This window comes from Prosopis cineraria, unplaced genomic scaffold (genome assembly GCF_029017545.1).
Source record: "Prosopis cineraria cultivar Desert tree isolate PC_DT_omini unplaced genomic scaffold, ASM2901754v1 PC6, whole genome shotgun sequence".
Taxonomy (NCBI): domain Eukaryota; kingdom Viridiplantae; phylum Streptophyta; class Magnoliopsida; order Fabales; family Fabaceae; genus Prosopis; species Prosopis cineraria.
In genome coordinates, this window is record NW_026555337.1 from 31,326,265 (window position 1) to 31,338,012 (window position 11,748).

Below are 11,748 nucleotides of genomic sequence, written 5' to 3' on the forward strand. Positions count from 1 at the left end.
AAATGCATTTTAGTTATTAAGAGAAAGAGTGAGATATAATTTTCTATAATCATGGTTTTCATCTTTAATCACGTATCTCACAAGGTTTTAAATGTTTTGATTATTAACTCCATAAAGTTTTCAAAGTTGTTTTATTTACTCAAAATAGAGTTAAGTTGAAAAATTCATGAAAACTTGAAGTCTAAGCTTTGAAAAGAAAAGTGTGCAAAAAATCAGTTTTGACCTTTGATCATTGATAGAACACATTTGTTACCCACTTTTATTTGTCAATTAGGACACTTTTATTAATGATTTATCACCTTCAAGTGCACACATTGCATTAGATTTGTAATTTGCCTAAGTTTCTAGGTTCAGTGCACTAGGGGCATTTTGGTCCAAAAAAATAAACTTTTGAGAAAATGTACAAGAAAAATTGACAAAGTGCATTTTATGTCCAGTTGATGAATGGTGAAATTATATTTTTAAAATTCATTTTAGTTTGGGAGTAATTAAATAAAAAAAGTCAACACTTTCTTAAGTGTCTTAGTTTGTCCTAGTTTTTGGTTTGCCTTTGTGTGGAAATTTTTATATAATTTTGTGCAGCCTGAAACTTGGTTAATTTAATAAATTCTCCCTTCTAATTATGAATTTAATTCTGGACATGAATTAGATTTTATTATATCATATGCTATTTAATTGAATTATGTGATTTATGTGACATAGGTGGCATGTGACTTGTGCATCAATTGGGCAATTGAGGTCAACACTCCTTGAGGTCAATGGCTGATGGTTTGCACGTGAATTATGATTATTTTGAGGGATTAAATCAGCTAAAATGATGTGGATGACACATGAAAATTAGGCACACATTGGAATCATCTACAAACCAATAGGAAGTTGCCACCTTGCAAGTGTGACAAGGCTCCCATTTACATTTTAATTTCTTTTTCCTTATTTTAATTAAGCTTCAGCTGATGGGAGACACCAAGGAGCACGCCATTTTAAGCCCCAAATGGGATCCAACACATATCTCATTCATCTTCCACATTCTCTCTCTCTCTTGTTCATAGTGTTCTTCATTTTCTCTCTTTTGTTCTTCATTTTCCAGCACCCTAACCTCCATTTTCAGCCACCAAACCTCCACAAAACTCATACCATTCTTCTCCTCTCTTCATTTTCGTTCCATCCCTTCCATTTTCACAAGGATTGAAGCTCATTTCCATCATTCAAGAGCTATGGAGTTTGGCCTTCACAAGCAATCACTAGGGTTCTTGAAGATGAAGATTGGCTAAGTTTCTTTGTGGAATCCTAGAGAGATGAAGATGGAGGATGAGTCTTGAGCTTCAAATTGGCTAAGTTCTTTTGTTTCCTATCCTCTTCTCTTTTTACTAGATGGTTAGATTCCTTAATCTAGGGTTTAATCATCTTAGCTTATAAATTCTAATTTGAATTTGATGTTGATGTAAAGAGAGAGGATTGTTTCATTTAATTTCTTCCTTGGACAGCCATGACTGAATTTTGCCACTCTTTGTTTGGCACATAATCTTGTGTTTTTCAATTAGTGAATTTCTTGTGTTAATATTGCATAATCTTGTGGTGTTAATGCTTGTGTTGTTGAGTAGCTTGACATAATCTTGTGGTTGCTCAATTTATGTGTTTGACCATGGCTGTTGAGAGAGGATTTTGAGTGAATCACTTGGCTAATGTCTTCACCAATTGGTTAATTGAACTAGGGACTTTAATCTAAGACCTAGGGAGGTTAGCTAATTAGGTTAATTGGCTTAGGATAATTTTCTTAAGTCATGACAGCTTTAGTCAAGAGGAAAGGGAAGCTAAACTTAGCCTAATCATGAGAAGATAATGAGTCCAAAATCAACTAATCTCTAGGGTTCCATTATTGTGAAAAGGGAAGTTCATTTCACTCACTTTCACTAGCATTTTAATTACTTGCATATTAGGTAATTAGCTAGGTAACTAAATTCCTACAAACTTTGGTTGATTTATTTCACTAGATAACTTTCAATTAGACTTAAAACCATTCCTTGGGAGATGACCTAGGGTTGGCCCTATATTGCATTAGGGTTAGCTTTAGTGTAATTTTGAGGATAAGCGACTAATTTCCTATCAAAATTTTGGCGCCGTTGCCGGGGAATGGTTTAAGTTTAATTCTAAGGTTGTTTAGTACTTAATTTACATTTTTAGTGTTCCTGGAAAATTTTTTAAAAAATTATAAAAATTTGTGTTTTGTGTTTTGTTTAGTGTTTTTTTGTGTGTTTTGAGTGTTTTTATTCTGTTTTGAAAAAGAAAAAAAAATTAGTGCAATTTTCGTTGGTTTGGTGTAGAGCTGAAAATACTCTGTTTCTAGTGTCTCTGTCTGAAATTGAAAAATTAACTGGGAATGAGTCTGTGAGGGAATTTGAACTTGAAATTTATTTCATTGAAAGCTCTATATCTTAGCTTCACTTTAAAATTGGTTTGGTCAATTTTGGACGTGGGAAGTGTCCTGTGGAAATTTTACAATCTAACAAGGTCCAGGGAGCCATTACAGAGGATTCCCAAAACCCTGTTTCAACTTTGAGTTAGCATATCTTCCTCTTTGTGCGTTCAAATTGATTGATTCCAGTTTCATTTTTCTTATCACTGTCTTATCTTTGTTTCTTGTGTTTAGGATTTTCTTCAATTTTTTCCATTTTCCTATTTGAAAGTTTGTTAGAAGCTCTGAAGGTCTTCTGGACGAAATCCTGTTTCTCCAGACCTGAGGACCAACTTGTGAAAAATTCTGGGAACGATTGGGAAGGATTTTTAATCTGAAAGTTTTATATAATTTTCCTGTATATATCTTGTGTTTCTCATAAAAGTTTCAGGGGAATTTATCATGTGGATTTGCTGATAGAAAATTCACAAGTTCACTGTCTCCAGAGAGCCTACTGTGCGAATTCCAGAATTGCCAAAGCTTCTTGATTGAGCATTTCTAACTCTCTTTCTACTTGTTTGGTGTTATTTTTTTTTTCATTTTGTTGCTATTGAGTTTATTAAAAAAAAAGAAAAAAAATTATTTCTCTTGCTTTTGTGTGTTTTGAATTGTTTCGTGTTGATTTGCATTTTAGTTTAGTTGTTCTTTGTTCTTAATTTTCTTGAGCTTGATTAGTGCATGACCCGAAGAAAACATACCTCTTTTGTTGAATTAGATCCAGAAATTGAAAGAACTATTTCTAGATTGAGAAGATCACAACCTATTCTTGATTCTCATTTGGTTTGTAATTCAACAATGGAAGGTATCTTAGGACATGAGCATGTGCATAATGAGGGCCATGGGAATGGGAATGAGAATTTGCATGATGATGGCCATGTTAATAATGAATTTGAAGGCTTGCATAACCCTAGAGAGGAGAGGAGCATTAGGCAATTAACTCAACCTAATTGGCATGATAATCCTTATGGCTTATATGTTCCTCCTACTAATGTTCAATTTGAAATTAAATCCTCCTTGATTAATGCATTGCCTAAATTTCATGGGTTACCGGGAGAGGATTGCCATAGGTTTTTGCATACTCTCCTATTGGTTTGTGATACTATGAAGCCTATGCATGTAAATGTTGATGATGTTCAAGCTAAGGCTTTTGTATTTTCTCTTGAAGGTTTAGCAAAGGAGTGGTATTTCAACTACCCTTCTTATGTGAAAGTGAGCACATGGGCCGAGCTAAGAAGACTCTTCTTAGATAAATTCTTTCCAAATTCCAAGGTCACCAATTTGAGAAAGCAAATCTATGGGGTCCAACAAGGAGAGGATGAGAGTCTCTATGAGTATTGGACTAGATTCCAAGGCCTTTTGGCTAAATGCCCACACCATCAAATTTCTAGTGAGAATTTAGTCCAATATTTCTATGAGGGCTTGATTCCAAGAGACAAAGTTAACATTGATGCCGCTAGTGGTGGATGCTTGATTGACCTCACTTCCTTAAAGGCTTGGGAACTAATTGACAAGATGGCTTCAAGTGGTGCTCAATACTCTACAAGGGAAAAGAGAAATGTGAATATGGTAGGTTCCTCAATTCTTAATGATTCATATGTGGACTTGCTAGCTGCCAAGATTGGGAGAATGTTGGCTCCACAAATATCTCAAGTGAGCAATGTAAGTACTTCTCAAGCACTTGTCCCTTATTCTTGTACTTTTTGTGACTCACCTATGCATGTAGAAAGCAATTGTCCTATTAAGTTTGAACAAGTAAATGCTATCTACAATGGAAAACAATCCTATGGTGGGAGGCAAGGGCAAGGAGCTTATTCTAATACTTACAACCCTTCATGGAGAGACCATCCTAATTTCTCCTATTCAAATCCAAATGTGGCTTTACAAGACAATCAACAAAGAGGATCCTATCAAAACACCTTTGGCCGTGACCCTCCACCTCATTTGTCTCAAGGTAGCTCTTCTCAAAGCTACAATCCAAGTGGTAATTCTCTTGCACCTTCTTCTAATTCTTATAGTGATAGGAGGCTTGTTCCAATTGAGAGTTCTTCTAATTCAACTCTTCTAATGATGTGAATGTGTTACGTAAGCAGTTGATTGAAATGAACTCCTTGTATAAAAACATGTATGATGGCTTAGGGAACAAGGTAGAGAGTATGGGTAACAAGTGTGAGAACATGAACTCTAAAATTGATGCCCTTACTTCTCAAATGAATATGCTTGCTAACCAATTAAGTGCAGCCAATGCTCAAGCCTCTACATTACCATCCAACACCGTTGCTAATCCTAAAGCTAATCTTAATGCTATCACATTGAGGAGTGGCAAGGAGTTGGGAGAAAGAGTGCAAGAAGACAAAAGACAAGGGAAGGCCGAGAAGCCCTCTTTAAATTCTTCAATTGATGTTAATGTTTCTAGTTCTTCTTTTGCTCCTAATGATGCATCTTTTTGTAGAGATGATGAGGATGAAAACATTGAGGAGATCATATGTGAGCAACCACCATCTAAGGTGAAAAAGGGGACTATGGCCGAGTTGTTTAGTAAGGAAAAAGAGGGAGAGGCCGAGCAAAGTGAAACAAGAAAGGAGAGTTCAAGGAAGGAAGAAGGAAAGCAAAGTCAAGAGATTATGAAGAAGCTTCCTTTTCCACAAGCACAAGTGGTCCCTAAGCAAGTAAAGGGACAATTTGATCAAGAGGTATATGATTTCTTCCATAAGATTCATGTTAATGTACCCTTGATGGATGTAGTTAAGAACTTTCCTAAGTATGCCAAATTTTTGAAAGATTGTTGTACAAATAAAAGAAAATTTAGGCCTAATGCAAGGGTACAATTACCCTCATCTGTGAGTGCTATCATGAAGCCTCAACTCCCTATAAAATGTGAGGACCCTGGTTCCTTCACAATTCCATGCAAGATTGGCAACACACATTTTTCTCATGCATTGATAGACTTAGGTGCAGCCATTAATGTTATGCCTCTTTCAATTTATCATGCCTTGAGTCTTGATTGCATGCATAAGACACCTATGATATGCCAATTAGCGGATAGAAGTGTTAGAAGACCACATGGAGTAGTAGAAGACTTGTTGGTTTGTGTTAAAGGTCTATTATTTCCTGTGGATTTCTATGTGCTTGATATGTCAAAAGAAGGGAGTGGGGATGATATTTTGATTTTAGGAAGGCCATTTATGAGGACTGCCCGTACATTGATTGACATGGAAAAAGGTAGTTTGATTTTGAAATGTGGAGAGGATCATGTTATTTTTAATATATATGAAGCAATGAAACATCCTTTTGAGGATTATTCTTTGTTAGGTGTAAGTTCCATTGAGTTATTGCTTCATGATGCTTGTGAGTCTCACATGCTTGATTCTTTCTCACATGTTGATGATGATTTGTCTCTTGTTACTACTACATGTATTGATGGATGTAGTTGTCCTATTTGTTTAGAGATTGATGCATGCTTGAATGATGCAACTACTTCTTCTCATGATTTGTTTAAAATATCTCCTATGCTTGATCTTGAAATGCTTGAGAAGGGTATATCTTCTTGTGTTGTAGGTACTAAAGCCATTAAGGCCGAATCTATGAGTTTTTCTCCACTCGAGCTTGATGTTCTTAGGATTCCCAAGCTATTGGAGGAAAATTCTACACTTTCACATGTCGAGGCCGTGGCTCAAGTCCAAGCACTTGAGGACAAGTTGCAAGAAAAGGGGGAGGCTGTAAAGAAAGAAGAGGAGAAATCAAAAACAAGTGAGAAGCCTAAAAGACAAGATAGTACCATGGAATATTCCACCAAATTAGACTTGAAGAAGCTCATTCCCTCTTGTGTAGAGCCACCTACCTTGGAGTTGAAGCCTTTACCATCCAATCTCAAGTATGCATATCTCATTGAGAATGAGAAGCTTCCGGTAATAATTTCTAACTCTTTATCTCTTGAGGAAGAAAATGCATTACTTGATGTGTTGAGAAAGAACATACATGCTATTGGTTGGACTTTGGCTGACATTCCTGGTATTGACCCTATTGTGTGCACACATAAAATTTTTCTTGAGGACAATGCTAAGCCCATTAGGCAACCACAAAGGAGACTTAACCCATTGATTTTAGATGTGGTAAAGAAAGAGGTTGTTAAGCTACTTAGTGCTGGGATCATCTATCCTATAGCTGACAGTGAGTGGGTGTCTCCAACCCAAGTTGTACCTAAGAAAGGGGGGATTACTGTGGTAAAAAATGAGAAAGGAGAGCTTGTTCCAACTAGAGTTCAAAATGCTTGGAGAGTGTGCATAGACTATAGGAAGCTCAATAATGTGACTAGGAAGGACCATTTTCCTTTGCCTTTTATTGATCAAATGCTTGAGAGATTGGCTTCCAAGTCCCATTATTGCTTCCTAGATGGGTTTAGTGGGTATTTTCAGATTCCTATAGCTCCTAGTGACCAAGATAAGACTACCTTTACATGCCCCTTTGGTACATTTGCCTATAGGAGGATGCCTTTTGGTCTTTGCAATGCACCTGGTACTTTTCAAAGATGCATGATGTCCATATTTTGTGATTTTATTGAACATTGCATGGAAGTCTTTATGGATGATTTTACTGTGTATGGTGAGTCCTTTGATTCATGCTTGCATTCTTTAGATAAAGTGCTTGGTAGGTGCATTGAAAAGAAGCTTGTGCTTAACTTTGAAAAATGCCATTTCATGGTAGATAAAGGAATTGTTTTAGGCCATTTGATTTCTTCCAATGGCATAGAGGTGGATAAGGCCAAAGTAGATGTGATTGCTTCTTTGCCATATCCTGTTTGTTTGAAAGATTTGAGATCATTTTTGGGACATGCAGGCTTTTATAGGAGATTTATAAAGGGGTTTAGTGAAATTGCTTTGCCTATGTCTAAACTCTTACAAAAAGATGTTGATTTTGTTTTTGATGATGCTTGCAAAAGGAGTTTTGACACTTTGAAAAGCATGCTCATTTCCCCTCCCATTCTTAAAGCCCCAAATTGGTCTTTGCCTTTTGAGTTGTCATGTGATGCTTCTAATTTTGCTGTGGGAGCTATGCTTGGTCAAAGAGAGGGCAAGTTATCATATGTGATTGCTTATGCATCTAGGACCCTAGATTCAGCTCAGGTTAATTACACCACAACTGAGAAAGAGTTGTTTGCTATTGTTTTTGCACTTGATAAGTTTAGATCATATCTTCTTAACTCTAAAGTTGTTGTGTACACTGACCATGCTGCTGTGAGGTACTTGTTTAAGAAGACAGATTCTAAGCCTCGCTTGATTCGATGGGTGATCTTGATGCAAGAATTTGATGTGGAGATAAGGGATAGGAGTGGTTCTACCAATCAAGTAGCGGATCATTTGTCTAGACTACCTCATTTAAAAGCTACTATGGTAAACTCTAACCCTACTATTCCTTGTGATTCATTTCCTGATGAGGCATTGTGTGCCATTTCATCTAAGCCTCCATGGTATGCCTCTTTTGCTAACTATATTGAGTGTGGAGTCTTGCCTCCTTGTGCTTCACGTTTTGCCATTGAAAAATTGAAAAGAGAGTCTAGATTTTACATTTGGGAACCACCTTTGATGTGGAAGATTTGTAGTGATAAAGTGATTAGGAGGTGTGTTGATGATGTTGATGTGCCTTCTGTTCTTGAATTTTGTCACTCTCATGCATGTGGTGGTCATTTTAGCTCAAATAAGACAGCTAGGAAGGTTTTAGATTGTGGATTGTATTGGCCTAGCTTGTTTAAAGACTCTTATAAATTTTGTAAAGCATGCTTGAAATGTCAAAAGGTTAGTAGTTGGGGTAAGAGACATGAAATGCCTCAACAACCCATTTTTTTTTGTGAGATTTTTGATGTTTGGGGCATTGACTTCATGGGTCCCTTTCCACCATCCTTTAGTTTTGAGTACATATTACTTGGTGTTGATTATGTTTCAAAGTGGATTGAAGCCATTCCTACTAGAACTTGTGATGCTAAGATTGTTTTGAAGTTTCTCAAATCTAATATTTTTTGTAGGTATGGAGTTCCTAAGGCCTTGGTAAGTGACCAAGGATCCCACTTTTGCAACAAGATGATGAAGGCTCTCTTGGCTAAATATGGGGTGCATCACAAAATCTCTACACCGTATCATCCCCAAACTAATGGCCAAGCCGAAGTATCAAATAGAGAAGTCAAGAAGATCCTAACCAAGGTGGTGAACACAAATAGGAAGGATTGGTCTTTACACTTAGAGGATGCTTTGTGGGCTTATCGGACCGCTTATAAGACTCCCATTGGCATGTCTCCTTTTCGATTGGTGTATGGAAAGGCTTGCCACCTCCCTGTGGAGATAGAGCATAGGGCCTATTGGGCCATCAAGAAACTAACTTGGATTTCCATCTTTCGGCTAAGGAGAGATTTCTTCAAATGCAAGAACTTGAGGAGCTTAGGTTGGATGCCTATGAGTCTTCTAGGAATCTATAAGGAGAAAACAAGGATCCTTCATGACAAGCTAATCTTGAGGAAAAAGTTCCAAGAAGGAGATCAAGTCCTCTTGTTCAAACAAGGTTTATTCATAAGCATGCCAAGTTGAAGTCTAAGTGGGAGGGACCATATCTAGTGACCAAGGTGTTTCCCTATGGGGTTTTGCAACTCTTGAATAAAGCCACGGGTTCCACTATGCAAATCAATGGTCACCTATGCAAGCTCTACAAAGATGCCAAATCACTTCAAAAGGAGGAGGACTTCTCTCAACATGTTTTTGAACCACCATGATAAGGTTGTATCTCTCCAACCTTGAGCTTTTACTTCCTTTAATTGATATATTTAATGATAGGTATAGTTCAAGTGTGGGGGAGATGAACCTAGTAGGAAAATTAGAGTTATTTGCTTTATTTGACTTCTTTGTTTTGTGTTTTAGTTTGAAAAAAAAAATATCTGCACCACACTTTTGTTATGCATTCATTATTGATCTCACCTTATTTTATCACTAGTCTATACATACATTGAGGACAATGCATGATTTAAGTGTGGGGGAGAGAAATAAACATTTTGTTTGTTTGTTTGGTTTTGCAAAAAAAAAAATTTAAAAAAAAAATAAAAAAATTGCTTTGTTTTGTTTTGTTTGAGGTTACTTAATTACCTAGCTCTTAAATGGATATTTTGATTCTTGAGATGTGGTAATTTTTAGGATTGAATAGGTGTGAAGTGAATATTCTTTTACCTTGAATTAATGGATTAGAGTGGCATATTACCCTTCATGGAAGAGGCTAAACACTCATGTGTGATTAATTCCTTAGTGATGTTACCCTCTAGAATTTGTTTCACTTCTTAATTAAGACCACATATCTCGCACTTGTTTGATAGGAGATGAGAGATGGCATTCATAAAAAATAGCCAAAAGCCAAATAGCCAACCTATTATCATTTATTATCCTTTGTTAGCCACTTTGAGCCTTTGGTTTGATTCTTAAAATATAATATATATATATATTCACCCTATTTTCCCCAAGGAATGCATGTTACACTTTTATATGTCTTTTTAATATTCATTGCATGTCCTAGATCAAATGAGTGGATGCCTATTATTATTTTTCTATCCATTACTCTTTATCCTTTATTGCTACACCATTACATCCATTACTTCCATTGTTTTCAAAGAGTTAGGGGCAACCAAAAAAAAAACACAAAGATAGATTTAAAAAATATTAAAAAAAGAAAAGAAATAAAGTTGCTAGAAAAAGAAGACAAAAAAGAAGAAGAGAAATAAAAAAAAAGAAAGAAAAAAAAAAATAAAAAGTTGCCTAGCTCATCCATTCCATTTGTTTTATTATTTCTTTATTTTCTTCCATCCTCATTGTGTTAAGGTTTCACTCAATTGAGTTAGGTTATGCTTTGCATATTAAGGGGATATATCTTGATTTAGCATTATTTGATGCTAACCTATTTTTTTTTATATACATGCATTTCTTAGACATCCTTTCATTACCTATATCACAACCTAATAAAGTCCACTTGATTCTTGATTGCAAGTGCTATTTAGTGATGGAGATGTAGAAGGGTTACAAATTATAGTAGGGTTTATCCTAAGAAATTGAGTGAAAATTAACACCTTATACACTTTGAGTGATGAGAGCAAACACTTAACCTAGAGAGGCTTACTCTTTGACATTGATTCTTGGTAAGGGTTTGTGTGTGTGATGTGCATAATTCTTGTGTCTAATTATTGAAACATTGATTAATAATTTGTAAGAAGTTCATAAGCTAGTATTAGTGACTTGAAACATTTTTTTTTCCTTTTTTTTTGTCTTATAGTTTCTTTTGGAACTTTTTCACTTGATTTTGCCCGGAGGCAAAAGCTAAGTGTGGGGAGAATTGATAGAACACATTGTTACCCACTTTTATTGTCAATTAGGACACTTTTATAATGATTTATCACCTTCTAATCTTGAGGAAAAACGTTTCAAGAAGGAGACTCAAGTCCTCTTGTTCCAAACAAGGTTTTCATAAGCATGCCAAGTTGAAGTCTAAGTAGGAGGCGACCATATCTAGTGACCAAGGTGTTTCCCTATGGGGTTTTGCAACTCATTGAATAAAGCCACGGGTTCCCACATGCAAATCAATGGTCACCTATGCAAGCTCTGTAAAGATGCCAAATCACTTCAAAAGGAGGAGGACTTCTCTAAACATATTTTGAACCACCATGTATGTTGTATCTCTCCAACCTTGAGCTTTTACTTTCCTTTAATTGATATATTTAATGGTTAGGTATAGTTCAAGTTGGGGGAGATGAACCTAGTAGGAAAATTAGACGTTTTTCTTTATTTGACTTCTTTGTCTTGTGCTTTAGTTTGAAAAAAAAAAAATTCTGCAACACATTTTTGTTATGCATTCATTATTAATCTCACCTTATTTTATCATAGTCTATACATACATTGAGGACAATGCATGATTTAAGAGTGGGGGAGAGAAATTAAACATTTTGTTTTGTTTGTTTGGTTTTGTAAAAAAAAAAATTTAAAAAAATTAATTAAAAAAAAATTGCTTTGTTTTGTTTTGTTTGAGGTTACTTAAAATTACCTAGCTCTTGAATGGATATTTTGATTCTTGAGATGTTGTCTGGTAATTTTTAGGATTGAATGGTGAAGTGAACATTCTTTTACCTTGAATTAATGGATTAGAGTGGCATATTACCTTCATGGAAGAGACTAAACACTCATGTGTGATTAATTGTTCGTGATGTACCCTCTAGAATTTGTTTCACTTCTTAATTAAGACCATATATCTTGCACTTGTTTGGTAGAAGATGAGAGATGGCA

General features: G+C 35.6%; 1 protein-coding gene and 1 non-coding gene across 2 annotated transcripts in view; one reads left to right on the forward strand and one right to left on the reverse strand.

Moving 5' to 3' along the window:
• Positions 1–3,727: 3,727 nt before the first annotated feature.
• LOC129314733 (small nucleolar RNA R71) lies at positions 3,728–3,834 on the reverse strand. Its single transcript, XR_008594242.1, has one exon. It is a non-coding gene; the product is annotated as a small nucleolar RNA R71 (small nucleolar RNA).
• Positions 3,835–4,637: 803 nt separating this feature from the next.
• LOC129312594 (uncharacterized) overlaps positions 4,638–11,748 on the forward strand; it is a 13,229-nt gene continuing 6,118 nt past the window's right edge. Inside the window, exon 1 of the mRNA XM_054955256.1 lies at positions 4,638–5,142. Coding sequence (XP_054811231.1) covers positions 4,660–5,142 — 483 coding nt within the window. The 5' untranslated portion in view covers positions 4,638–4,659. The remainder of the gene's footprint in view (positions 5,143–11,748) is intronic.